This window comes from Macaca fascicularis, chromosome 8, assembly GCF_037993035.2.
Source record: "Macaca fascicularis isolate 582-1 chromosome 8, T2T-MFA8v1.1".
Classification (NCBI taxonomy): domain Eukaryota; kingdom Metazoa; phylum Chordata; class Mammalia; order Primates; family Cercopithecidae; genus Macaca; species Macaca fascicularis.
In genome coordinates, this window is record NC_088382.1 from 154128309 (window position 1) to 154155403 (window position 27095).

Here is a 27095-nt window from a genome sequence, read left to right on the forward strand (position 1 = left end):
GAAACCCCATCTCCACTAAAAAGTACAAAAATTAGCCAGGCGTGGTGGCGGGCGCCTGTAGTCCCAGCTGCTCAGGAGGCTGAGGCATGGGAACTGCTTGAAGCCCAAGGAAAAGGGTGCAGAGAGCCGAGATCACGCCATTGCACTCCAGCCTGGGCAAAAAGAGAGACTCCAACTCAAAACTAATAATAAATTTTTAAAATTAATAAAAAAAATACAGGCTGGGCACAGTGGCTCATGTCTGTAATCCCAGTACTTTGGGAGGCCAAGGCGGGCAGGTCACCTGAGGTTGGGAGTTTAAGACCACCCTGGCCAACATGGTGAAACCCCGTCTCTACTAAAAAAACCAAAACTTAGCTGAGCACGGTGACAGGTGTCTGTAGTCCCAGCTACTCAGGAAGCTAAGGCAGAAGAATTGCTTGAACCTGGAAGGCAGAGGTTGCAGTGAGCCGAGATTGCACCACTGCACTCCAGCCTGGGCGACAGAGCAAGACTCCATCTCAAAAAAAAAAAAAAAAGAAAAGAAAAAATAATTTAAAAATAAATAAAATAAATACAGGCTGGTCGCAGTGGCTCACACCTGTAATCCCAGTACTTTGCAAGACCAAGGCAGGTGGATCACCTGAGGTTGGGAATTCAAGACCAGCCTGACCAACATGGAGAAACCCCATCTTTACTAAAAATGCAAAATCAGCTGGGCGTGGTGGTACATGCCTGTAATCCCAGCTGAGGCAGGAGACTCTTGAACCCGGGAGGCGGAGGTTGCAGTGAGCCGAGATCGCGCCATTGCACTGCAGCCTGGGCGACAAGAGCGAAACTCCAACTCAAAAACAAACAAATACAAAATTTAGCCGGGCGTGGTGGCATGCCCCTGTAGTCCCAGCTATTCAGGAGGCTGAGGCAGGAGAATCACTTAAACCCGGGAGGTGGAGCCTGCAGTGAGCTGAGATCACACCACTGCACTCCAGCCTGGGCGACAGAGCCAAACTCCTTCTGAAAAAAAAAAAAGGAAAGGAAAGAGGCCGGGCGCGGTGGCTCAAGCCTGTAATCCCAGCACTTTGGGAGGTGGGCAGACCACGAGGTCAGGAGATCGAGACCATCCTAGTTAACACGGTGAAACCCCGTCTCTACTAAAAAGTAAAAATAAAAAAACTACCTGGGCGAGGTGGCAGGCACCTGTAGTCCTAGCTACTTGGGAGGCTGAGGCAGGAGAATGGCGTAAACCCGGGAGGCGGACCTTGCAGTGAGCCAAGATCTGGCCACTGCACTCCAGCCTGGGCAACAGAGCGAGACTCTGTCTGAAAAAAAAAAAAAAAAGAAAAGAAAGAAGGGTGATTGCCAGGGCTGGGGAGGGGAGAATGCGCATGAGTGTTTTATGGGGATGGAGCTTTAGTTTGTTTAGATGGGAAAGTTCTGGAGGTGGACGGTGGTGAGGTTGCACAATAATGTAAATACACTTCATGTCCCTGAACTGTGCACTTAAAATCAGTTAAAACGGCAAAATTTATTATATTTTATCACAGTAAAAATAAAATAAAATAGGCTGGGCACGGTGGTTCATGCCTGTAATCCCAGCACTTTGGGAGGCCAGTGGGCAGATCACGAGGTCAGGAGATTGAGACCATCCTGGCTAACACGGTGAAACCCCATCTCTACTAAAAATACAAAAAATTAGCCGAGCGTGGTGGCGGGCACCTGTAGTCCCAGCTACTGGGGAGGCTGAGGCAGGAAAATGGCGTGAACCTTGGAGGTGGAGCTTGCAGTGAGCAGAGATGGCGCCACTGTACTCCAGCCTGGGCAACAGAGCGAGACTTAGTCTGAAAAAAAAAAAAAAAAAAAAAAATTAGCTGGGCATGGTATCTCGCGCCTGTTGTCCCAGCTACCTGGGAGGCTGAGGCAAAAGAATTGCTTGAACCTGGGAGGTGGAGGTTGCAGTGAGCCAAGATCACGCCATTGCACTCTAGCCTGGGCGACAGAGGGAGACTCCATCTTAAATAAAAAAATTAAATTTAAATTAAAAAAATAAAATAAAATAGGCGGGGCGCGGTGGCTCATGCCTGTAATCCCAGTAGTTTGGGAGGCCGAGGCAGGCGGATCACCTGAGGTCAGGAGTTGGAGACCAGCCTGACCAATACAGAGAAATCCAGTTTTTACTAAAAATACACAATCAGTTGGGCATGGTGGCACAGGCCTGTAATCTGAGCTACTCAGGAAGTTGAGGCAGGAGAATTGCTTGAACCCCGGAGGCGGAGGTGGCAGTGAGCTGAGATCGCACCATTGCACTCTAGCCTAGGTGACAGAGCAAGACTCTGTCTCAAAAAAAAGGTCAGGCGCGGTTGCTCACGCCTGTAATCCCAGCACTTTGGAAGGCCAAGACGGGTGGATCACGAGGTCAGGAGATCGAGACCATCCTGGCTAATGCAGTGAAACCCTGTCTCTACTAAAAATACAAAAAATTAGCCGGGCATGGTGGCATGCACCTGTAGTCCCAGCTACTTGGGAGGCTGAGGCAGGAGAATTGCTTGAACCTGGCAGGTGGAGGCTGAAGTAAGCCGAGATTGTGCAACTGCACTCCACCCTGGACGACAGAGTCAAACTGCCAAGGAAAGGAAAGGAAAGGGGAAGGAAAGAGGAAGGGGAGGGGAAGGGGAGGGGAAGGGGAGGGGAAGGGGAGGGGAAGGGGAGGGGAAGGGGAAGGGGAAGGGGAAGGGGGAGGGGAGGGGAGGGGATGGGATGGGAGGGGAGGGGAGGGGAGGGGAGGGGAGGGGAGGGGAGGGGAGGGGAGGGAAGGGAAGGGAAGGGAAGGGAAGGGAAGGGAAGGGAAGGGAAGGGAAGGGAAGGGAAGGGAAGGGAAGGGAAGGGAAGGGAAGAAGGGTGACTGCCAGGGCTGGGGAAAGGGAGAATGTGCAGGAGTGTTTTACGGGGATGGAGCTTTACTTTGTTTGGATGGAAAAGTTCTGGAGGTGGACGATGATGAGGTTGCACAATAATGTAAATACACTTAATGGCCCTGACCTGTGTACTTAAAATCAGATAAAAAGGCAAAATTTGTTATATTTTATCACAGTAAAAAAAAAAACAGGCCGGGCACGGTGGCTCCTGCCTATAATCCCAGCACTTTGGGAGGCCGAGGCGGGCAAAACACCTGAGGTCAGGAGATCGAGACCAGCCTGGCCAACATGGCGAAACCCCGTCTCTACTAAAAATACAAAAACTAGCCAGGCATAGTGGCTCGTGCCTGTAGTACTCGGGAGGCTGAGACAAGAGAATTTCTTTTTTTTTTTTTTGAGATGGAGTCTCGCTCTGTCGCCCGGGCTGAAGTACAGTGGCGGAATCTCAGCTCACTGCAAGCTCCGCCTCCCGGGTTTACGCCATTCTCCTGCCTCAGCCTCCCGAGTAGCTGGGATTACAGGCGCCCGCCAACTCACCCGGCTAGTTTTTTGTATTTTTTAGTAGAGACAGGGTTTCACCGTGTTAGCCAGGATGGTCTCGATCTCCTGACCTCGTGATCCACCCGTCTCGGCCTCCCAAAGTGCTGGGATTACAGGCTTGAGCCACCGCGCCCGGCCAAGAGAATTTTTTTTTTTTTTTTGAGACGGAGTCTCGCTCTGCCGCCCAGGCTGGAGTGCAGTGGCTTGATCTTGGCTCACTGCAAGCTCCGCCTCCTGGGTTCACGCCATTCTCCTGCCTCAGCCTCCCCAGTAGCTGGGACTACAGGCGCCCGCCACCTCGCCCAGCTAGTGTTTTTGTATTTTTTAGTAGAGACGGGGTTTCACCGTGTCACCCAGGATGGTCTCGATCTCCTGACCTTGTGATCCGCCCGTCTCAGCCTCCCAAAGTGCTGAGATTACAGGCTTGAGCCACCGCGCCCGGCCGAGAATTTTTTTTTTTTGAGACGGAGTCTCGCTCTGTCGCCCAGGCTGGAGTGCAGTGGCCGGGTCTCAGCTTACTGCAAGCTCCGCCTCCTGGGTTCACGCCATTCTCCTGCCTCAGCCTCCGGAGTAGCTGGGATTACAGGCGCCCGCCACCTCGCCCAGCTAGTTTTTTGTATTTTTAGTAGAGACGGGGTTTCACCATGTTAGCCAGGATGGTCTCGATCTCCTGACCTTGTGATCCGCCCGTCTCGGCCTCCCAAAGTGCTGGGATTACAGGCTTGAGCCACCGCGCCCGGCCGAGAATTTCTTTTTTTTTTTTTTTTTTTTTTTGAGATGGAGTCTCCCTCTGTCACCCAGGCTGGAGTGCAGTGGCTGGATCTCAGCTCACTGCAAGCTCCGCCTCCCGGGTTCACGCCATTCTCCTGCTTCAGCCTCCAGAGTAGCTGGGACTACAGGCGCCTGCCACCTCGCCCGGCTAAGTTTTTGTATTTTTAGTAGAGACGGGGTTTCACTGTGTTACCCAGGATGGTCTCGATCTCCTGACCTCGTGATCCGCCCGTCTCGGCCTCCCAAAGTGCTGGGATTACAGGCTTGAGCCACCGCGCCCGGCCCCGAGAATTTCTTTAACCTGGGAGGCGGAGGTTGCAGTGAGCCGAGATCATGCCATTGCATTCTAGCCTGGGTGACAGAGTAAGACTCTGTCTCAAAAAAAATAAAAATAAAGAAAAATAAAAAGTAAAATAAAAAAATTGCAGGCTGGGCGTGGTGGCTTGTGCCTGTAATCCCAGCACTTTCAGAGGTGAGACAGGCGATCACCTGAGGCCAGGAGTTGGAGACCAGCCTGACCAACATGGAGAAACTGTCTTTACTGAAAGTACACAATTAGCCGGGCATGGTGGCACACCCCTGTAATCCCAGCTACTCAGGAGGCTGAGGCAGGAGAATTGCTTGAACCCGGGAGGTGGAGGTTGCAGTTAGCCGAGATGGTGCCACTGCACTCCAGCCTGGGCAACAGAAAGTGACTCCTCAAAAAAAAAAAGATCAAAATGACCCAGGCCATCTGCTCGGCTTGCCACACACGTTTCTGGGTGCTGGTCCTCCCTCGAAGCACCCTGCACCCACGTGTGCCTGTCAAGGACACTGAGGCCCCACGGCCCGACTCGACAGTACCCTTCCTCAGCTCCCTCCGGGTGCCCTGGATCCTGCTGTCCTGGGGGCTCTTCTCTGACTCCTTGGTCAGTCTCTTCCCACTTCCCAGAGCAGTGCCCTTGGCCAGTCCTCTGGCTTCTTGGTGGGATTCAGCCTCCCTCTCCAGCCACTGAAGTTGTCATCCTGCTTGATGGCCCCCCTTGGCCGTCTGAGAGGCAGCCCCCACACAGCCCGTGCAGAGCCCACCTGCCTCCTCCATGCCCTTCTGCTCGACGTCCCAAGCCCCCGCGGAATACCACACGACTCGATTTTCACCATCTTCCTTTCTCTACACACCTCATTCCATTGGCTCTACATGACACAGATGGCAAGAGATCCTGGTGTTCTCAGCCGCTAAGAAAGAAAAACGCTACAGTGACACCCTGGCACGTCCCTTGTCCTGACAGCAGAGTTGCTAAGATGTGAAACATGGCTCTTGGAACCCAGAAGTGTGGTGTGTGCTGCTTTCGCTGGGGGCAGCGGCTGGTGTACAGCACACGCTGTGAACGGACGGTGTCCACCACCCACTGCCTCCCCAAGTGTGGTGTGTGGTCTGCTGCTTTCCCTGGGGGCAGCGACTGGCGTACAGCACATGCTGTGAACGGACGGTGTCCACCACCCACTGCCTCCCCACCAGGCCCGGCCTTGACTCGGGCTCTGCTGAGGCACTTGGGGAGAGGCCCTGGTGGTGGGTTTGACAAACTCCCACCCGATGAGTCACTGGCTGGAGCTGCAGTAAGTCAGGAGTCCTGGGCCAGGGTGCAGTCACTAGAGACGAGAGGTGGGTGTGGAGCAGCTGACAGCATGAAGCGCACCGCCTGAGCCCAGCCTGGCCGGGTGCGCTGGGACCTGATTGCACTCAGAAGACCTGGTCCTGCCCTGGGCTTCAGTGAGGAGTGGGGAGGGATGGCAGGCAGCCTCAGCCTCCCCTGCGGCCAGAGTTGAGCCACGCCTGGCCAGGTGGTGGACCTGTTTCCCAGGCCTCGGGGCTGTGGAAGCAGCTCTGCCTCGCACTGCATGCCCAGGCAGAGCCCACCAGGGAAGCAGCTGTCACCGAGTGACGCAGGCCATGAGGGACGCAGTGGCAGGGACAGAGCCAGGGCCGGGCCACCACACACACAGGGCAGGCCCAGCGAGCGGGGATGTGTGCTCAGAGTCCCCGGAGGGTGGAGAGAACACACAGGCAGGCCTGGGGGAGCCGCCCAGGCAGGAGGGTCACAGGAGTATCTTTATTGTGGGGAGGGGCCCGGCCCCCAAAGTCCTGACACCAAAGACAGACACAAGATGGGCAGCTGCAGACAGTGAGTTGTGTGGATGACCAGGGCCTGTGTGGCGGATAGGGGACCAGGAGTCATCGCCTCAGACTCTGCCCTTCCGTGCAGGGGCTGGCGCCACGGGCTCAGGCATGTAGGAAGCGGTTGAAGGCGTTGTAGGCTGACTCCAGGTCGAACAGCATCTGACGCACCTGTGAGTCGTCCAGCTCGTCTGATGCCGACATGCCGCTCAGGGTCTGCAGCCTGGGAGTGCAGCACGGGGCATGTGGGGTGGGCAGAGCCTCAGGGGCACCGCGGGGGCCCTGCCTGGCGGGGAGGGTCTCAGGGGCACCTCGGGGGCTCTGCCTGGCGGGGAGGGACACCCACCACTGGCTGACCGTCTGGCGACCCTCGAAGTCGGGCGGGAGGTGGCTCATTCGGTGCATGGTCTCCATCAGCTCTCGCAGGTCGGGCTGGATCTGGGACACACAGCGGCTGGGACCCCAACACTGGCTCCATCCCCTCCTGCCTAGGCCCCCTGCCAGCCCAATGCCCTCACCTCATCCATGGCGCGAATCTCCAGGCGCAGCTTGTCCATGACCGTGATGAAGAGCTGGGGGCAGGTGTGCACATGAGGCTTGCATGTTCAGGGGTGGGGGTGGCCCAACAGCTCACAGGCCCCAACCCCTTCCCAGCCACAGCTGTCACTAGGCCTCCTCACTGTACTCTGCTCCCAAACCCTGCGGGCCTCCTGAGTGAACGAGGTCCTGGCTGCCCAGACAGCTGCATGGGAACTGGAGGGTGGGCCCACACACTATCTCCCGAGGCCAGGACCCCACCAGAACGCACTGTGCTCATCCCCCCAACAGGAGTCCAGGTGGCCTGGGGGGCCTCCCCGTAGGCTGCCAATCCCTCATCCCTAGTTAAAAGGGTCCCCTTCCGCCCAACAAGTCAGAGTGCTACCCAGCTCTGGTGGTCCAGGACTCTACCCTTGTGCCCAGCTGCAGCGGGCGGCCCCGGCCCTCCTAACCCTGTGAGCCCTGGGGGCTGGGGCGCACCGAGACTACGTCGGCAATGCAGCGGTTGAGGTTGCCCTTGTCGTCCTTGATGGTGATGGGTCGGTCCTCCTTGATCCGCTCCATGGCCAGTGGACAATCCAGCTGTGGGGGGCTGACATGGGTGCTGGGGCTCTCAGGACAGTAAGCCCCAGGTGGCCAGAGCCCTCCGGCACCCCATACCCACGCCCGACAGTCCCCGTCCCATGGGGGTGGAAGGACCAGGCACTCACGCGGAACTTGCGGCAGAACTCGTCAATAGTGCTGATTTCTGAGCCCTGAACCTGCCTGAAGGCAGCTTTGTACTGGACCAGGAGCCGGGAGCAGGCTGCCGTGTACCTAGGGAGAGGTCAGCTGCGGCCCAAGCATGGGACCAGCGTCGCCCAGCTCATCCTGCCCCCTCAGCTGGTCCAGAGGCAGAGCAGCTTCCAGAGAGGGCCGGGCAACAGGCAAAGGCAGGCCGAGCAAGGAGGAGGGACTGCTAGCAGCTTTGGGGGGCGAGGCCCTGAGCACATAGTGGGGCTTGTAGCTCACCTCCAGGTGGAAGCCCCAGCTCCCCAACCCTGCCCACCCTCTGAACGACAGCAACCAGCCATCTGTTATGATGGCCCCATCCATAGCTCATGGTCCTGTGTGGCGGCCTGTGAGGGTCTTGTCACTTCATTGCACAAAGCCCCCCAAAACATCCTGAGACATCCCCAAGTCTCCCGACCGTCTTTTAAGGTTGGCTGTGCTGGGGGATAAGGGTGGGGGAGTGGGCCGGATGACACCCCAGGGGCTGCCCCTCTGCCCGCCTCCCTCCCCACCCCCCAGGACTTCCCTGGCTGAGACCCAGGGGCATCCTCCTCACGCTGGGTGGGCCCCACATGGGTGGGCACCTCACAGCCTGACAGACGCCTGTTCTTGCTGTCTACGGAGCACCCAGGCCTGGCAGGGCAGGAGCAGGCCTCCAAGGACGTGGGCTCTTACTCGCTGGGGGAGACGCAGTCCTTGATGTAGGCTTTCTCCAGGGCTTGCATTGTTTTCACCACCGCGAACAGCTCTGCCATGTTGTCGTACCTGAGGACACACCTGTCTATCGGGCCCCGGGTTGCCAAGCCCAGAGCATTATCCCCTGCCCGGAGGTGCCACTGTGGGAGCTCTGCCCACCTCTCGCTCCATCCTGGAGTGCCTCAGGAACGGTTCCCCAGCCTGACCCTCTATCCTCCCACTTCTCAGTGTGGGATAGGTCTGGGGGAGGCTGCCCCAGGGCAGCCAGATGCGCACGGGTGTGTTGGGGCAGCCTGGGTGGCTAGACTTACTTCTCCCGCTCCCGGGCGTTCTTGTACAACTTCACTTCCTGCCGGAGAGAGCAGGCTCTGTGGGCTGGTGCCAGCAGGGGCTGCAGAGCCCTGGCAAGGCCACACAGGTGTTTGCTGTTGGCCAATGCTGGCCGGGTATGCACCCACCACTCACCTCATACAGCTCTGGCTTGTTCCCAGGGGCTGCAAGAGAAGGCAGAGAGCTGGCAGGCTGGCCCCAAAGGGAACCCAAGGGTAGGCTCCAGTCCCAGCCTCTATTTCAGTTCCTCCCTGAGGCCTCCCAGGCTGGGTCCCAAAGAACCCAGAGGGAGCTGGAACACAGGGGTTCCAACCTCATCCATCAGTGTGTGGGGGGACCTGAGGATAACGCCTCTAAGAAGCCGGGGGCCGCATGACAGGCCCAGCTCCCCAGCTCCACTGCGGCTCCCTGGCCGAGTCACCTGCGCAAGTGGCCACGTCCTGCTCGTGACTCATGATGCAGTGCCAACAAGGCTCATCACACACGGCCTCTCCCCTGGGTTTGGTGACACAGGGTGCCCAGGACCCCCACGGTTCTGGCCACACTGAAGCTCATCATGTCTGCCCAGCAGGACCAAGCCAGTTCTGCCTGGAGAAGGTTTCTGGGCCCTCAGTGCTCCTGTGATAAACTGCATCAGCCCCTGGCCACCCCCAAGGCTGTATGAGAGCAGGGTCAGATGCCTCCCCATCCCCGACGCCTAATACCCAATACTGCCCATCAGCCCCTGCAGCAGGGGCTGAAAGCCTGTGCCCTTCCAGCCACACTCACCTCCTATGCCCGGAGTGGCTGGGATCCCGTGAAACATCCTCTAGGCTCTGTGGCGGCCACAGCACTGAGACCTGGGGAGCAGAGCCAGGGCCGACTCAAAGATGGCCCCTAAGCTAGGTGTGGTGGCTCACATCTGTAATCCCAGCACTTTGGGAGGCCAAGACAAGCGGATCACCTGAGGTCAGGAGTTCGAGACCAGCCTGGCCAACATGGTGAAACCCCGTCTCTACTAAAAATACAAAATTAGCTGGGCGTGGTGTCACACACCTGTAATCCCAGCTACTCAGGAGGCTGAGGCTGGAGAATCGCTTGAACCCAGGAGGTGAAGGTTTCAATGAGCCAAGACTGAGCCACTGCATTCCAGCCTGGGAGACAAAGCAAGACCCTGTCTCAAAACAAACAAACAAACAAACAAACAAACAAAAAACAACAAAAAAGACAGCCCCTAAGCGCCAGGTCCTGGAGACCCAGGGCGCCACGAAGAGCTCTCCCGAGCTCAACAGTGGTGAACACACAGGGCTATGGGGGCTGCCAGGAAAAACTGAGGTACTGTGGACACTAAGGACAGCGGGGCGGGGGCTGCCTTGGCGTGCGGTCCAAGCTGGAGGTTGAAGGAGCTGATGAGGGAGCTGATGAGGGAGGCAGGCAGCTGTTTGATGGCCGGGGAAGAGAGTTCGGGGCACAGGAACAACAACTCAACAGCTCGCCTTTAAGTCGGCATGAACTTGGAGGAACAAACAAGCTGAGGGTGGAGCTTCTCGAGCGAGGGGGTCCTAGGGCATGAAGACGGAGAGGTGCCTCTAGGTGGGCAGCGAGCTGGGGGAAAGAATGGAAGCGGAGCCCGTGGGAGGGTCCTGCCTAGTGCGGAAGCTGGGCCAGCTCCAGACTTCTCTCTTTGTAAGTGGAACCGTCAGATCCGCCGAGGGATCTGAGGTAGGATTAAAGTAAAGGAGTTACGAACGACAGCCTGTTTCTGGCCCAGCGGGCGGGAGAGTAAGGTAAACTCGGACGGAGAAGGGAGAAGGGAGGGGAGCGGGCCTGGCGGGCAGGCGCAGGCAGCTCTCGGCGGAGAGGCCCGGGAGGGCAGCGCTGAGCCGGCTAACTGCGGGAGCGGACGGTGCTACCGGGGATGGGAGAAGAGCAGAAGGGAGGGAAGGCGGCCCGCGCCGAAGAGCCGGGAAAGAGCAGCGCCGCTCATGTGGGAAGGGAACGTCTGGGTCAAGCTCTCCGAGGGTCGAGGCCATTGCGAGCCGCGGGGTGGGGACCGAGGCTGCTCGGCAGCCGTCATGGAGCCGCCAGGTAGGAGAGGGCCGAGGAGCCAACCGCCCCAACCACGCAGGGGCTTCTGCCCAACTGCAAAAGCGGACGTTCTGCAGCCACGAGCGAATGTGCAAAGCAACCTCGCAGAGTGGACAATGAGCAAGAAAAGCGTTTCTAAAACATGCCCATGACTTTTGCGGCACTCAGCCGAGGCTGTGCCGGGGCCCAGGCGCGCCCCGAGGGTGCCAGGCCCGGGATCGCCTCTCCCCACTCGGCCCCTTCCCCACCCACCGGCCCCGGGTACCTGGACGGCTCGCGGTCCGGGAGATGGCGCCGGGGGCGGGGCGCACTCGATCAGCTACTCGGCGCTCGCGCCTCACGTCTGCGCCTGCGCGCGCCGGGAGCGACCCTCCCCACCGGCAGCTCGGCGCTCAGCCCTCACGCCTGCGCCCGCCCGGGCTTCCGGCCACGCCCCCCAGCGGCGCAGCCCCGGGGACGGGACCGGCGCAGCAGACGCGAAGCCGGGTCTTACGCCGCCCGCCCGCCTGCCAGGCAGCCACGGAGAGGGAGGCGGCAGCTTCATTTTTTTAATTAATTAATTTAGACGGTCTCGCTCTGTCTGTCGTCCAGGCTGGAGTGCGGTGGCGCAGTCTCGGCTCACTGCAAGCTCCGCCTCCCGGGTTCATGCCATTCTCCTGCCTCAGTCTCCCAAATAGCTGGGACTACAGGCGCTGCCACTGCGCCCGGATAATTTTCTGTATTTTAGTAGAGACGGGGTTTCACCGTGTTAGCCAGGGTGGTCTCCATCTCCTGACCTCGTGATCCGCCCGTCTCGGGCTCCCAAAGTGCTGGGATTACAGGCGTGAACCATCGCGTCCGGCCAGCAGCTTCATTTATTAGGGGCTTCGGTGAGGGTGGGGAAAGGCGGCGCCGGGGTCAGAGGCGCCGGAAGAAGAGCTTGGAGCCGTGGTCCAGCGTGCACTCGCCGGGGCACGGCCGACTGGGCCGCAGCTGGCGCAGGGCGTCCCGGTCCTCGGCGCCGAGGCGTCTGCTGCACAGCTGCAGTTCCCGGAGCTGCGCGGCGATCTTGTCCCACAAGCCCAGGCCCAGGGGACCCTGGATGGCGCAGCCTGCGGAGGGAAGAGGGCAGGCCTCAGAGCTTGCGGGGGCCGGCGGCGTCTCGGTGCCCGCGGCAGGCTCCAGGGAACCAACTCGCTTTCCCTGAGGGACCCAGGGCTGTAGTGAGGGGCAGCGGGCAGAGCCCCGGAGAGGCCCCGTGACACTCCAGGAAGGAGTGGGCTCCTCTGCACCGCCAGCGTTGAGGCAGGAGGAAGGTGCTCTGCCTCTGACGGTGCCCGATCTCGAAGTCCATGCCTACACGTCAGTCTCCACCCATAAAGACATAATGGGGCTGCTTGCAAATCTGTACGTGGTGGGCCTGAGTGGCTCGAGGACACTAAGCTCAGGAATTCAGGGAACTGGGTGGAAAGGTACAGATGCCAGGAACCCAAGTGGGGGGAGGGGATCTCCCACCAGCACTCGGGCGCCGTCCTGGAAAAGGCGGTCTGGCCCTGGGGGGTGAAGACGGGGCGCAGGAAGACAGCAGAGCTCCCCCTTGTGCTCTTACATTCACTTACAGCCCTCATCCCCCGGAGGGCAGAGCCTGCCCTGGCCCCAGCTGGGAAGCCAGGTCCCTGGGATTGTCTTCCAGACAGCTCAGGTTGGGGACTGCCCTGATGTGGCTCAAGAGAAAACAAGCTAAATGAGACCACAGCCTGGGCAGGGTTGTGTGGGAGGAGCCCCTGCCAGGAAGTGGGGGTGTCCCTTGGCAGCTTTCAACACCCTGACCTTGGGCTCCCTCTTCCTGCCAGGGACGAGAAAGTCCCTGTGGAAGGGGGCCTTGCCTGCCAGAGTCTACTCTGAAGGTTGGGTTGGAGACCAGAGGCAGAGACCCACCTCGCCCCCACCCTGTGGTTTTAGGAGCTGGGATCATGCCCCCTTTCTGTCACTGTCCCCCAGCCTCACGGAGCCCAGCCTTGCTGCCTGGCTGGTAGCAGTGACAGCCCCTTAGGAGGAGGCCCCCGGGTCTCAGGCAGGTCCCTGAAAAGGCCAAACATGGCAGGCATGGCCACCATACCAGCCCTCACCTGACAAGCCAAGGAAGCTAAGGCCTTGGGGCCGCTTTTGGAGGGCAGACAGGAGCTCTTCCAGGCTGACACAGCTGATCTCAGGGTTTGCGGACAGATCGAGCGAGATGAGCGAGGGGCACAGAGAGAGACATCTGAGATAACGTGGGAAGAAGTGCAAAGGTTGGCTTCCAGAGGCCAGTGCCCCAACACTAGGAAAGCTGCCCTGACAAATGCCCAGCTCAGGGAGCCTCGGGCCAGGCCCAGGGGCGGGTGCCCCTCTAGGGCTGGGGGTCCTTCCCAGGGGTCAGGGCCACAGTGGCCAGCTCTGGGTGTGCCTGGCCCAGCTTGGGCTCCTCTCAGCACTCCCTGGAGAGCTGACTGAGGCTCCAGGTGGTAAGAGCAGTGGCCCTCATGTGGGCCGATGCACAGCAGTGACAAGGACACGCCCAGAGGGGCGCTGTCAAGAGCCACAGGCCCATGCTAAGAAAGAAGCCCGAGGATAGTCTGCCTTCCAGGACAGCCTGAGAGGCTGGTGGAAACTGAAGGAGCCATGTCTCCGGATGCGCTGGGGAGGAAGAGCTGGTACCATTTCTGTGGCCCTTCTCCCGTAGCCCAGCCCCCCTGGGGTCCGGAGCCATGTGATCAGATCCCCAGGCCAGCAGGCAGCAGGGCAGGGGCGTTACCTGCACAGGTCTCTAATGGCCTTGTCCCCCAGGTGGTTTGCAGACAGGGTCAGGTGGGCCAGAGCACAGCCTTCCTGGACATGAGCAGAGCCCCAAGGGGGCCAAACCGAGTGGCGCACCTGCCCTCCCTGCTTCCAGCAGATGCACCCACACCCAGGGGCCCAAAAGGGAGCAGAGTCCCCCATCAATTTGGAGATCGGAAGGAAACACCTCTCCCGACGTGGGTCACACTCTGCACGTGGTGGTGTGAAAATAGGGTCCCAGTTGGGCCTGGAAGACCCCCCAGGAGAGAGTATCAGGGTCCCCTAGTGTGCCCCTTGGGACCTGCCTATGGGTGGGCAAGGCCACCCTGGGTCCCAGGTCCTATCTGGTGGGCAGGAATTCATAGCTGAGACAAGCAGCTGTACAAAAGCATTCCCCCAACGGTTTTTTTTTTTTTTTTGAGATGGAGTCTCACTCTGTGGCCCAGGCTGGAGTGCAGTGGCCGGATCTCAGCTCACTGCAAGCTCCGCCTCCCGGGTTCACACCATTCTCCTGCCTCAGCCTCCCGAGTAACTGGGACTATAGGCACCCGCCCCCTCGCCCGGCCAGTTTTTTGTATTTTTTAGTAGAGACGGGGTTTCACTGTATTAGCCAGGATGGTCTCAATCTCCTGACCTTGTGATCCACCTGCCTTGGCCTCCCAAAGTGCTGGGATTACAGGCATGAGTCAGTGTGCCCGGCCTGTTTTTTCTTTGCTTTTTTTTTTTTTTTGAGATGGAGTCTCGCTCTGTCGCAGGCTAGAGTGCAATGGCGCGATCTCGGCTCACTGCAATCTCCGCCTCCCGAGTTTAAGCAATTCTCTGCCTCAGCCTCCCGAGTAGCTGGGATTATAGGCACCCACCATCATGCCCGGCTAATTTTTTTATTTTTAGTAGAGACGAGGTTCCACCATGTTGGCCAGGCTGCTTTTGAACTCCTGACCTGGTGATCCACCTGCCTCGGCCTCCTAAAGTGCTGGGATTACAGGCGTGAGCCACCGCGACTGGCCCCCCAGCTGTTTTTTCTAAACCTCCAAACCTCTAACCCTCTCTGTAGAGCCCTTCAGTGAGTTCAGTCGGAATCTGGGGAGAGGTGAGCTCCTCCCAGCTCCCCGGGACCTTTGGCCTCTGAGGCTCAGTATTTTCTGGGCCCTTCCCCACCTCGTACCTTGGCCAGGTATCGGACTATGGGCTCCATGAGGCCTGAGTCACCCTTGCCGGCTGCCACGGAGCTGAGCTCTAGGTGCAGGAGGGTGTGGGCGGGCAGGCTCTGCAGGGTCCTGGCCAGGGATGGGGCTCCCAGGGCATTGTAGGACAGGCACAGGGTCTTCAGGTGCTCAGCGTCTGCACCAGGGCCAGAATCTGTCAGCCCCACGTGGCCACAGCCCTGTACCCACCCCAAGTTCTGGGCCCAGAACCCTCAGGACCCCTTTGGGGAAACCACTACCACAGTGCTTGTGGGGTGGGGTGGTAAGTGCAGAGGCAAAGGCTCTCGCCCACGTTCTCCCAGCTGGGAGGGTGGGGTCAGACTTCCAAGCTCGGCTGCCCCCCAGTTCTGGACACCTTGCCCTCTCCCACCCCACAACCACACGGTCCTGGGCCACATGCCTCTGCACGGTGGGGTGTCAGGGGAGTGCACTGACCATTGCTGCCCCCCTTACACTCCCCAACCCCTGGATGATACCCAATTCCCAGCCTCTTGGCACTGGGACCCCAGTCTCTGCCGCCTGGGTGGGCTCACAGTGGAACTGCCTCAGTCGAACAGCACTCAGCTGGTAAGCACGGGTCAGGGACCACCAGACATTGAGCTGCCTGGACTCTGCTCGCGGTGTTCCCTGGGAGGGTCAGCCTGGCTGGGTGGGCACCAGATGCCCCTTGGAGGCAGACCCTGTACCCATACATCCATCTATTGCTCCCAGGTGCCAGGCCCTCTTGGAGAGCCAGGTCTGGCATCCCAGGCCCCTAGACATTGTTTGTTTTTTTTGAGACAGAATCTTGCTTTGTCGCCTAGGCTGGAGTGCAGTGGCATGACCTGTGCACTCCATGTTGGTCAGGCTGGTCTCGAAATCTCAACCTCAGGTGATTTGCCCGCCTTGGCCTTCCAAACTGCAGGGATTACAGGCGTGAGCTACCGCGCCCAGCCTAGACTTTTTTTCTTAAGGGATGGGGTCTATGTTGGCCAGGCTGTCCTGGAACTCTTGGCTCCAGCGATACTCCCGCCTCAGCCTCCCAAGTAGCTGGGACCACAGGTGTTGTCCCTGTGCCCAGCCCAGGCCCCCTCTGAAGGTCCTCGAAACCCTCAATGCCCCAGGGCTAGGGAATGGACAGGGAGTACCTGGTCAAGCTCACCTTGGAAAGCACTACCCAGTGCTGTCTGGTGGCTCGGGAAGAAGCTGGGGCCAAAGCCACAGGCCCGTAGACGCAGGGTGCTGAGTAAGGGGCAGGTGCGCAGGAGGGAGGCCAGGGCCTGGCCACAGCCGTCCCCCAGGGGGTTCATGCTTAAGTCCAGCTCCTCCAAACTCTGTGGAAGACACAGGCTGGCAGTGAGCCCCCAGCAGCCCCAAGGACAGGGTCCCCCTTGGGGCTTGGCTTGGCTGTCTCTTCCCCACCTTGCCTGGCCTAGCCTATCACAGCTGGGCACTGGTTGGCTCTCCTAACTGCCCCAGACCAACCAGGGACCTGCAGAATGGGAACCCTGACACCCCGCTGTTGAGGGCCCACTGCTCCCTGTGCCTCTACCTGCAAGGTGGCTTGGCCTGGGAGCCCCATGGCAAGCTGGCGTAGGCCTTCAGGACCCAGGTGATTGGAGGAGAGGTCGAGGAGGGCCAGGCTGGGCATGGTGCCCAGGGCAGCCACCAGCTCAGCCACACACTTGTCCCCCAGCCGGTTCCCTGCCAGGCGCAGCTCGCGGAGTGCTGTGTGCAGCTTGAGGGCCCGCAGCAGGGGTGTAAGCTGGGCCTGGTGTAGGGCCAGGGAGCAGGCGCTGAATGAGAGGCCCGAGCCCTGGAGCTCCACGGCTTGCAGCACCTGTTGGTGCTCCCCTGTGGGGAAGGATGTGGTGTCACCAGGGCAAAGCCGGCCCTTTCTGCCCTCTGAATCCCAGACAAACCAGGCAGCCCCTTTTCAACAGCCCCAGGGGTCACCCACTGGACATGCTGCAGCGCCCACTCGCACATGCCTGTGGGTCTAGCACTGTGAGGCCGTGGGGGCCGATGTGGGTCTGCAGCACCCTAAGCTCCACCAGTCAGCGCCAGATTCCACGCCCCCTGGGACAAGCTTTCTGGGAAGCTTCTCCAGCAGCTCCCAGCCCACGTGAGGCTCTCCTCCTTGGGCTTGACTTTCCAGGCTTTTGGCTGCTTTTTACCATCTCCCCATCAGCAGCTCATGGGGGCTGAGGGCTGTCCTCTCCCTGCCATCCATACTTCCAAGCGCAGGACACAGCACCCACCAGGCTGGGGGAGGTGTACCCCGAAACACCCGAGGTCCAGGAACGAACTGGGCTGGTGGAGCCTGTGTGCCCAATCCCCTTGCACGGCCTCACCCAGAAACTGCAGCTCTCCTGGCTCTCACCTTGCCCCAGGCTCTGGCAGGCCCTGCGGTAGCGGTCGGTCAACGGAGGCAGGTCCCACGAAGTTACCTCAGCCAACACCTGGAAGGCACCGTCATGAGTCACCTGGGGGCTCCCGGTGCCTAAGGCCCTGGCTCCCGCGGCTCACCTCATCATTGCTCTGCAGCACATCGGGGATGGGGTCCTGTGGGGCCAGCAGGGCCCCTTCTTTCCGTAGGGTGAGCCTGGGCAGCAGCCCACAGGTCTGGTAGTAGCGCTGGGCCGCCTGCTCGGCCAGCCAGGCCACAGAGTGGGTCTCACTGCTGCAGGGACAGAGGCGCTGCTGCTGCTGCCTGCGCACAGCTGGGGTGAAGCCCCAGGAACCCGCCATCCCTGCCCAGGGCCAAAAGCCCCCTCAGCCGCTTCTCCCACTCCCAGGTAGCCGGCCCCTCCTCTCCCTGCAGCCCAGCACACCACCAGCCCCTCTGCCATTCCTGGGAGCCACAGGGTCCTCCAGGAACACACCAGGGAGTCCTCGTCACCCTCCCCACCCTGATGTGCAAACATGAGCACCCTGGCATGGAGCTGCACAGGTGGGCTGCAGGGTAGGGCAGGCGACGTCTCACCTGTGTGGGACAGGGATAAGGAAAAGATGATCCTGAACTTGAACTCGAACCCGGATGGGAGGTGGCATGGCCAGACCCTGGCAGGTGAAGGCAGCAGGGCTGAGTCAGGAGCCACAGTGGGCTCCACCCCACACCTGCCTGCCCCAAGTGAGGAGAGGGCTCTGCTCCAGCTCTGCACACCCACCAAGGGCTGGCCTGCCGCAGAGCTGTCCCCACTGGGCTCTGAGACCCTGGCGGTGCTGGGGCTTCCTGGGGGTTCTGAAGACAGGCTGCTGGGCCCTGCCTTGACCGGTGCACTGCAACTCTGCACGCAGGTCAGGCGGACCTGCTTGGCTCGGGCACGGGGCCTGCTCTCCTCACTGTCCGACCCGGAGGTACTACTAGGCCTGCGGCTGTCCCCAGTGCCCTGGGGGCGGGGCCGGCGGCTGCGGGTCAGGGGCGTGTCCAGCTCCAGCCAGTCTCCAGCCAGGCACTCCTCCTCCGGGATGAGCGCTGCCTGGGGGGCAAGGGCTTTGCTCTGGCCCCGCGGTGGGTGAGGCCCCAGCCGGCTCTGAGCACTGCCCACACCCCGGATGGCTGCCTGGTAGGCTGCCCGGCTGTTGCTGGCTGCGGCTGCTTCCCTGTTGCTGGCAGGGCCAGGCGTCCGGGCTGCCACCTGTTGTGCTGTGGCCAAGCACCGAGGCCTCTTCTGGGACAGCCGCGGGGGGCCTGTGCTGTCCTCACCTTCCGAACTGCTGCTGCTGGCTGGCCCATGCCTGCTCCTCCGAGGCCTGGCCACGGCTGGTGCTGCCTGCCCTGGGGAGACCCTGGCACGGGCCTGAGAGGCCTCTGGGGGTCTAGTGCTATTAGAGGGGGGTTTTGGGCAGGGGCTCAGAGGAGGAGAGGTCTCAGGGTCAAACAGAAGGCTACTTGGGATGGTGAGGGAGTCCTGGGAGCTGTGGGGATCTGTGGAAGAGAGAATCCGTGTTGAGGCAGGGGCCCGGCACCTCCCATTCCACCTGTGAATGAGCATCTCCCGAAATCAGGGCCCGGGGACTCTCAGGGTAGGCATAGCAACCCTAGGGACGCGGGAGGCCCTGCTTGCCTTGGCCTGAGGCGGCTGCCTGGAGCAGCATTTCCATGGCCCTGGCCTTCTGCCGTGTCTCCAGGTCCAGGTCCCTGCGGTACAGCTTCACCCACTGCTGCAGCGTCTCCAGCGGGCTGAGGCCCTGTGTGGTATCAGTTGAACAGGAGCACAGCAGCCCCCATACCCTCACCTTTGCCCTCTGCCCCACCAGGCTCACCTTTCGAGTGCGGAGGGTGACGGACGCCCCCCGTTCAAGCAGCAGCTCAGCCACCTCAAAGTGGCCACAGTTGAGGGCATCATGCAGGGGGGTGATGCCTTCGCAGCCCTGGCCACCCGGGTCGTCCACTGCGGCCCCGTGATCCAGCAGGAAGCGGACAATTTCTACAGACCAGGAGATGTGAGCCCAGCTCCTGATGCCCCCCAAGGACTGACTCTTTGCCCCACGTGTCCACCGAGGTGCGCCAGGCTCCTGTCCCTTGCTCACCTAGATGCCCGTAGTTGCAGGCCTCGTGCAGAGGCGTCCAGCCACAGTAGTCCCGAGGGTTCAGGGGGTGGCCCTGTGACCAAGGACAGGAAGGAGCCTGGCCCTGTGTACGTCACAGCTTGGCCCCAGTCCCATGAGCTCTGCAGCCTGAGCTGGGCCCAGGGCCTCAGTCTTAGAGCCCAGAGCAAGTCCCGTGGCCCTGCCCTCTCTTCCTCTGGCCCAGGTGTCACCAGTGAAGGACATGCTTCCCCCTGAGACAGGTGGACCAGCCACAGCATATCCTCCAACCTCTGTGCCTGCCCGGTCCCCTTGTGGGCAGACGGTGCACCCAAATTGCAGGGGCATGAGGCAGGTGGGGTGGGAAGGTGCCCAGGTTTCAGCCCAGGGGCTAGCCCCCATCCTGGCCAGGCTGACCAACTTAGCTGCAACACAGATGCGTACCACACAGCGGGCACCCCATTTTTTTTTTTGAGAGGGAGTCTCACTCTGTTACCCAGGCTGGAGTGCAATGGTGTGGTCTTGGCTCACTGCAACCTCCTGGGTTCAAGCAATTCCCCCATCTCACCCTCCTGAGTAGCTGGGACTACAGGCGTGCATCACCACACTCAGCTAATTTTTGTATTTTTAGTATAGACAGGGTTTCACTATGTTGGCCTGGCTGGTCTCGAGCTCCTGACCTCGTGATCTGCTTACCTCGGCCTCCCAAAGTGCTGGGATTACAGGCATGAACCACTGCGCTCGGCCTGGGCACCGCATTTTTTGTGCTTTTTATTTTTGAGACGGAGTCTCGTTCACCCAGGCTGGAGTGCAGTGGCACAATCTCATCTCACTGCAACCTCCACCTCCTAGGTTCAAGCGATTCTCCTGCCTCAGCCTCCCAAGTAGCTGGGACTACAGGCACACGCCACCACATCCAGCTAATTTTAAAATTTCTTGTAGAGACAAGGTCTTGCCAGGTTGCCCAGGCTGGTCTCGAACTCCTGGGCTCATGTGATCTGCCTGCCTTGCCATCCCAAAGTGCTGGGATTACAGGCATAAGCCACTCTGCTCAGGCTCTGCTTTTTAAATTTTTTTGAAACAGGGTCTCACTCTGTTGCCCAGGCTGGAGTGCAGTGGCATAATCACGACTCACTGCAGCCTCAATCTCCCAGGAGCAAGTGATCCTTCTGCCTCTAGGACCACAGGCAAGTGCCACCATGCTAAGGAGCCCCATTTTGAAGATGAGGAGGTTGAGAGAGAGATTTAGGGGATCTGGCACAAACCCACAGCTCCTCCATGCTGGGCAGCCTGTCCCGTGTCCCAGAGCAGGACCCACCTGCCTCACGAGGTCCTGGACGCGGCGCAGCTGGCCCTCGATGCAGGCTCGGTGCAGCAGCGTCTCCCCCATGTCGTTCCGCCGGTTCCACTGTGGGCACAGCCAAGCCAGCACAGGGCAGGGGCGTGAGGAGCTGGCAGGGCTGCTGAGCAGGGCGAGTGGGGGTAGGGTGCCGTCCTCACCTTGCTCCCCTTCCGCCGGCCCGGGCGGCCCTGCAGCTCCTCGTCCTCCTCCAGCTGCGGGGTCAGGCCATCGGCGTCGTCCTCTGGAACAGAGCCAAGTCCACCGCAGGTGAGAAGCCCTCACCCCGCTGCAAGCTCCCCAAACTCCCAGGTACAAAGGAGCCAGAGATGGGAGGGCTGAGCTCTGAGGCTGCTGGGCTCCGGGGGCTCCCCAGCAATGGTCCCAGCGCTGCCTCCACGTCTACCTGGCCCGGCTGGGATCCTGCTCCTGCCCGCCATCCCTCTGCCCACTCCAGACACACCCCTGAGCTTTCTGCCCCAACCCACGCCTGGCCCTCCCTCAGAAGAAGGCCTGCCCGAGACCCATCCATCTGTGTGACAGCCGCTCATCCCCACACCCAGACCGGCTTGTGGGCCGGTCTTCCTCCACCCCAGGCCTTCTCCACCCCCATCTCCTGAGCTGTGTCGTCAGGCCAGGTCAGCCCTGGAGCCTGGGTGTCCTGCACCTTGCAGCCTCCACCCTGCCTAGGTGGCAGACACACCTGCCTCTGTCCCTGCTCTGGGTGACCCCTCGTCACCATGCCTTTCACACACTGCCAGCTTCCCCCGGGTCCTTCCCCAGCTCCTCACTGTGCCCACCAGCTGGGCGGCATTCCCCACAATTCTAGATCCTGATCCACCTCCAATTGGTTGGCAGCAACCAATCTGGTGAGGCCCCAACTTCCCACAGCTGCCTGGCCACTCGGGGTTCTAACAACCCCCTTGAGTTCAGAGCTGAAGTCACAGCCTTCCCTGGAACATCCCCCAACAGACCTCATGGACAGGCTCCTGCCACCCACCAGTCAGTCAGAAATCAGCCCCCAGCTACCCACTGAGCCCGCTCTCAGCCCTCTCTCCCTGCACCACGGCCAAGGTGGCTTCAGTCCAACCCCCGCTCCAGCCAGTCCTTCAGGCCTGCCCTCCATGCAGCTGATGTCGCCGGCCTCTGAAGGAAACCCAAGCCTGCTCTGGAGAGTTTCAGGAAGGTGCTCAGCTCTCAGAGGCACCCGGGGTTCTTCAAAGTGCACTGTCTCACCCCTGGCCCCAGACGGCACGTGTGTCTCTAGCGGGACCATGTCCCCAGCTGACGCTCACACGGCTCCCAACCACTGTCTCCTCCGGGAGGCGAAGGCCTGCTCCAGGCTCCCTGCAGGTCACCACCTTCTCTGTCCCGTTCCGGGAAAGCACCGGCCGTCCTGGCTTGTTCCCGCCACAAGCCCTGAGTCGGCTCCACGGCAGCACAGCACACCCCTCTCCAGCCCGGCCCGGAGCAGGCCCAGGGAAAATGCCAGGTGCTGCCGGCCCTCACCACTCTCTGAGAGCTCCACCTCACTGGCCTCCAGGGCTTTGCACTCCGCTGTGGCTGCCGCCTCCTCCTCCTCATCTTCATCTTCATCTACACTGAGCTCCTGTAGTCTGGTTTCGGTGCCAGGGGCCTCCTGGGGCTGCAGCCTCAGCTGCACGGTATGGAGGTGCTGCAAGACCTGCCTCTGAGGAGCAGAGGGATGCTTGGCTCAGGACTGGGGGTGTGGCAAGCAGAGCTGGGGGCTGTGGATGCAGAGAAAGATGGGGATGTGGGACAAGGAGCAGGCAGGCTGCAACGATGCTGGGCTTGTTGGGGAGCCAGTGTGGGTGGACGGGCTCTTGTACCTGCAGCTGGGGCCGCTGGGCCTGCTGGGCACAGCTGAGCGCCTTCTGGAAGCATGGGGCCAGCAGTTCGTAGGCATCGCCAGCCTCTTCACGGGACAGTGCGATATTCAGCCAGGTCTTGGCCTCCTGAAGCAGGAGGAAGGACGGGGTCGAGGGCTGCTGCTCTCCGTGTCCAACAGGCCCCAGTCAAGCGTCCCCGGCTGCCCACACAGAATGGGAGCCCAGCCTCCCAGGTGCTGAGGGTGGACGGTCCTAGGAAGGAGCTGCCTGTCCAGTAAGGACATCTGTCCATGGCCACCCTGAGAACGGCAGTCCTGAGGCAGAGACATGGGTGAACCTGCATTCGGGCGGGGAGCCAGGGTTTCACCTCCAGCATATTGCCGCTGCGCAGCCTCAGCTCCTCCTCATAGTGGCGCACGGCCCCACGGTGGTCCTTCATGTCTCCCAGTGTGGCGGCCAGGGACACGTGGATGATGGCCCGCTCGGCACCCGGTCTGTCCAGCAGCTCAGCGAAACGTAGCTGGGGGCAGTGCCAGTGAGGCTGGGGGCTGCCACCCTGGCCAGGCCTCGCCAACCTCACTGGCCCTCCCACCCAGCCGGGGCCACACACCTGCTTCTGGTAAGCCTCAGCTGCCCTGGGAAAGTCTCCTGCCTTGGAGAAGAGGTCACCTAGCTGCTCACAGATGGCCATGGCGCCCTGAGGGTCACTTCCCTCAGCATCTTCCAGCTGTTGCTGCAGTCGGACCACTGCCAGCACTGCCAAGAAGAGGTTCATGCAGGAGGGCAACACAGGAGGCCCTGACCCCAGCTCTACCATCTGGCCACTCGGGGTTCTAACGACCCCCTTGAGTTCAGAGCTGAAGTCACAGCCTTCCCTGGAACATCCCCCAACAGGCCTCACGGACAGGCTCCTCGGCCTCTTCCAGCTGTTGCTGCTGAGCCCTGTCGTGGCCCCTCTACCCTCTCCCTCTGCCTGCCTGTTTATGTGGGGGTTAACAGGAGGGTCTATCTTGGGAACTGGTCTCAAGGGTCACAAGAACTAACACACTTAAAAACTTGGGGCCAGGCACAGTGGCTCACGCCTGTAATCCTAGGTCTTTGGGAGGCTGAGGCAGGCAGATCATGAGATCAGGAGAGCAAGACCATCCTGGCTAATACAGTGAAACCCCGTCTCTACTAAAAATACAAAAAAATTAGCCGGGCATGGTGGCGGGCGCCTGTAGTCCCAGCTACTCGGGAGGCTGAGGCAGGAGAATGGCATGAACCTGGGAGGCGGAGCTTGCAGTGAACCGAGATAGTGCCACCGCACTCCAGCCTGGGCGACAGAGCGAGACTCCGTCTCAAAAAAAAAAAAAAAAAACTTGGATGGTGCCTGGCTCATAGCAAGGGCTGACTGCTGCCAACCTCCAGTGGTGGTCTCGGCCATCAGCACTCCTGGACCACATGCGTGCCACCTGCTGTTCCACCCGGGAAGCTAGGGGAGCAACTACTGTCTCCAGTTTGCCAGTGAAGATGGTGGCTGCAAAATAAAAGCCCAACTGGTCTCCTGGCCGCCCTTTCAGTGCCCCTGACACACTGTGTTGAGCTCAGAGAAAAACGGGGGTTTTCTCCTGTCAGGAACTAGGGCACCTGTCCCTCTTGCGGAAGCTGCTGCCTCCAAGGACAGGTGCTCATGCCTCCTCTGTGAGGGAGGGAGCTCCGTACACACCTGGCAGGACTCCACGCCCCCCTGGGCTCGCCCCTGCACACAACTCCCGGGGCCCCACCCCGGCCCCAGGCTCACCATGCGGGAGGTTCACCCCCCTCACCCCCCCCCCACCCCACACCCCCGGGGCCCCACCTCAGCCCCAGGCTCACCATGCTGGAGGTTCTGACAGACGGCTGCTCTCTGCACAGGCTTCTGGGAGCCCAGCCTGTAGGCCTTCTTCAGGGCTCGCTTGGCAGCCAGAAAGTCTCCCAGGTCTTGGAGGACCTGGAGAGCAAAGGACAGCACGGTTTTTGCAAAATCCCCAAGGCCCAAGTCTCCAGGAGCCTGAGCTCGGAACCACACACAGCGGGTACCTGTGCGATGGCCACGCAGCACTCGCTCTCCATGAACCGCTTCCTCATGGTGTGCGCACACTCCCGGGCACCCTCCAAGCAGCGCATAGCCTGGGAGTGCTGGCCCGCGCGCCAGTGGACGGTGCCCAGGTTGTAGCGGGCGCGGAACAGGTCCTCGTAAAGGTGGTTCTGCCTGCAGAGGGGTGATGGCCTGAGCACCTACGAGCTCCTGAGCACCCAGGAGCGTCCCACCGGTGATAGCTGCTGATGCCACACAGGCCCCAGCCCTGCCATGCTATGGTCTCAGGGCCCTAACCATGCCTGGTCTTCGCCCAGTGTGAGGCACAGGTGTGAGAGGTGGGGGATGAGGCCCAGCCAGGGTGCTCTCTCAGGAGGACCCTGGGAGAAATACTCCCCTAACTACTTCCTCCAGGAACAAGGGACTCCACTCTCTCCTGGGGTGGGGTGGGGCCTTACTCCGCAAGGAAGATGCTCTTCCTGAAGTAATCGTTGCACAGGGCTGTCTGCTGCAGGCTCTCAAAGGTAAGACCCAGGTTGAGGTAGAGGCGGGTCCTCATCTCATTCAGCTCTCCCTGAGCCAGTGTCCCTGGAAGATGCCCCCCACTCAGCCACTTTCTCCCCACATGGGGTTTCCAGCTTTGGGCCCCATTTGGGGCCTGTGCAGTGCCTCTCCTACCCTCTCCCTCCTCCCGATGTTGGGGCAAGGGTCCTGCTGCAGACAGAGCACAGAGTGGATAAAGAGCCGAGGATCTCCAGGGAAAAGGTTGCGGAGGGCATGCACCCCTCACACAAGAGCCCTGCAAAGGGAGGGCCCCAGAAGACGAGATCGCCCAAGGAGGCTGCGGGGGTGCTGGGCTGCAGCCTCTTCAGCCTGCAGTTCAGGAGGCAGAAAACGAGAAGGGGCCTGCCCACCCTCCAGCTCCTCATCCACAATAGCCAAGCTCTTCTCAAAGGCAGCCTGTGCCTGCAGCAGAGCATCCCTCGACTGGCAGTGGTCATAGATGTCCAGGTGGGTGCGGCCGATGGTGGCCCAGGCCCTCTGCAGCTCCGTGTGGTTGCGCAGGGAATGTGCTAGCTCCAGGTAGTGGTGCTGGTGCTGAGTGTGGAAGGAAGTCACTGCTGTGAGCTGACCCCGCCTCAAGCAAACCAGCGCTGCCAGATTCCCAGAGACCCTGTTCTTGCTAAGGAAAGACTCCTGCTCCCCTTAACCCCCACAGAGCAGGCCAAGGTCGGCCACATGCCCCTCCTCTGCATGCCAAGGCCTCTCTGTGGTGACAGTGGCTTCACGCTGTATGCAGCCAACGCTGTCACGTGGGGAGGGGCGGCTGGGGATTGGTGGGGTGGGGGTTTGCAGTCCTGCCTCCAGCAGCCAGGGTCAGGGAGAGCTTTCGGGCTGGGGCCTGACCACCCCCAACACAAACACAGCTAAAATAACATTCATTAATGGTTTCTGGTGCCAGGAAACCTACTCCTGCCCCAGTCCCAGGAAAGGCTGGGGGGTCCCCACTGGAGGACTGGGCCGGCGCGGTGAAGTTAAGGCTGCGTCAGGCCAGGTGTCCCTTCCAGCCCGAGGCTCCTGACGGTGAAGACCGGGCCTCCCTCCTCAGAAAAGGGCTCCAAACAGAGGCCGACCGGGCTGGGCGAGGCCAGTGAGGGCGCCCGCACCTGCAAGGCAGTCGGGTAGTCCTCCATCTCGGCCAGGCGCTCTCCGATCTTGCGGTGGGCCACGGCACAGCCCAGGGGGTCGTCAGCGCTCTCCCGGAGCCGCAGCTCCTGCCAGTGCTGCTCCAGGGCTTCGGCGTAGCGGCCTAGGCGGGGACACAGCACGGCCTGGCAGGCGTCGCGGGTGCGAGGGCGGACCTGGGGCGGCGTCTGCGGGAAGAGCCCGTCGACCCCCGGCCCCCGACCCCGGCGCGGGCCCCAGCCCCCAGCCCCCAGCCCCCGGCCGTGCACCCCGCTTCCTGGTCCCAGCGCTCACCATGGCCGGCCAGGAGCTCCCCCAGCTGGTGGCACAGCGCTGCCTCCTCGCGCCGCTGCCCGGCCCTCTGCGCCTTGGCCTTCGCCTTGCTCAGCTCTGTCGGAGGAAGAGGAGAGCTGAGCCTCCGCGGCGGGATTCGGGGCCGGGGCCGAGTCCCAGACCCTCCCTAGCCTCCGTGCCCCCGGCGCAAGGGGCCCCCGAGGGACTCACGGCGAAGCTCGCGATCCAGGCTCATGCTCGGGTCGCCGCGGGATCTGGACTTCCCGCGCTGCGCCGCGGCCCCGCCCCTCGCCGCCGACACGCAGGCCCCGCCCCTCGACGGCGGCGGTGGGCGCGGGGCATGCTGGGAAGTACGGTCCGCCCGCGACATCCTCGAAGTTCTAGTGTGGGAGGAGCTGGGGCGGGGACGCGGCGACAACTAGGGCGTCGACCCGAGGAGTTATCTTCCCGGACGCCGAGGTTGGCCCGCGCGTGGAGCCCTCTGCCCTGCCCGGGGAGTGCCTGATGGGGACCCCGTTCCTCCTCGCAGGAGGCGGGGACACGGGAGGCCGGGGTCGCAGCGCGCCCTGGGTGGGCTCTTCTGAACTGCAGCCCGC

The 27095-nt window shown here is 61.1% G+C and overlaps 2 protein-coding genes across 15 annotated transcripts; both read right to left on the minus strand.

Annotated features, from left to right (window-relative positions):
- Positions 1-6281: 6281 nt before the first annotated feature.
- VPS28 (VPS28 subunit of ESCRT-I) lies at positions 6282-11074 on the minus strand. Of its 8 annotated transcripts, none has more exons than XM_073999813.1 (12): positions 11024-11074; positions 10167-10232; positions 9727-9824; positions 9460-9530; positions 8827-8855; positions 8673-8710; positions 8341-8430; positions 7605-7710; positions 7375-7476; positions 6876-6929; positions 6704-6795; positions 6282-6580 (listed from the first exon to the last, which is right to left on the minus strand). In XM_073999813.1, exons 4-12 carry the CDS (start codon positions 9494-9496, stop codon positions 6463-6465), a joined length of 666 nt encoding a protein of 221 aa, XP_073855914.1. In that variant the 5' UTR covers positions 9497-9530; positions 9727-9824; positions 10167-10232; positions 11024-11074; the 3' UTR covers positions 6282-6462. The 8 variants fall into 8 exon arrangements, with proteins under 8 accessions (XP_073855914.1, XP_073855913.1, XP_073855916.1 ...); XM_073999812.1 differs by having other exon boundaries at positions 10167-10275; XM_073999815.1 differs by having other exon boundaries at positions 7375-7486; positions 10167-10275.
- Positions 11075-11594: 520 nt separating this feature from the next.
- TONSL (tonsoku like, DNA repair protein) lies at positions 11595-26792 on the minus strand. Of its 7 annotated transcripts, none has more exons than XR_012416823.1 (26): positions 26710-26792; positions 26500-26595; positions 26187-26329; positions 25434-25617; positions 24978-25107; positions 24522-24693; positions 24318-24432; positions 23071-23216; positions 22828-22980; positions 22461-22586; positions 22120-22300; positions 20772-20854; positions 20590-20679; positions 19275-19347; positions 19008-19171; positions 18809-18932; positions 18448-18669; positions 17725-17801; positions 17268-17421; positions 17122-17200; positions 16291-16592; positions 15901-16072; positions 14720-14895; positions 13532-13605; positions 12867-13000; positions 11595-11849 (listed from the first exon to the last, which is right to left on the minus strand). XR_012416823.1 is itself a non-coding variant. In XM_005564362.4 (26 exons), the coding sequence occupies exons 1-26, from the start codon at positions 26732-26734 to the stop codon at positions 11656-11658; spliced, it is 4128 nt and encodes a 1375-aa protein (XP_005564419.3). In that variant the 5' UTR covers positions 26735-26792; the 3' UTR covers positions 11595-11655. The 7 variants fall into 7 exon arrangements, 5 of the variants coding, with proteins under 5 accessions (XP_005564419.3, XP_045255328.2, XP_045255329.2 ...); XM_005564362.4 differs by having other exon boundaries at positions 17909-18669; XM_045399393.2 differs by having other exon boundaries at positions 17909-18669; positions 26187-26393.
- Between the last annotated feature and the right edge of the window lie 303 nt (positions 26793-27095).

Bases quoted from the DNA above. Each gene is read 5' to 3' on its own strand.
- TONSL (XM_005564362.4), bottom strand. From the start codon at position 26,734: ATGAGCCTGGATCGCGAGCTTCGCC. The intron at 16,593-17,121 runs GTGAGAGCCAGG...CCTTCCCCACAG, and splicing joins CTGCCAGAGCCTGGGGCAAG to GGGAGCACCAACAGGTGCTG. The intron at 13,001-13,531 runs GTAACGCCCCTG...ACGTTATCTCAG, and splicing joins GCCATTAGAGACCTGTGCAG to ATGTCTCTCTCTGTGCCCCT.
- VPS28 (XM_005564360.5), bottom strand. From the start codon at position 9,496: ATGTTTCACGGGATCCCAGCCACTCCGGGCATAGGAG. The intron at 8,856-9,459 runs GTGAGTGTGGCT...CTTCTCTTGCAG, and splicing joins AGCCACTCCGGGCATAGGAG to CCCCTGGGAACAAGCCAGAG. The intron at 6,930-7,374 runs GTGCGCCCCAGC...ACCTGCCCCCAG, and splicing joins GCATTGCCGACGTAGTCTCG to CTCTTCATCACGGTCATGGA.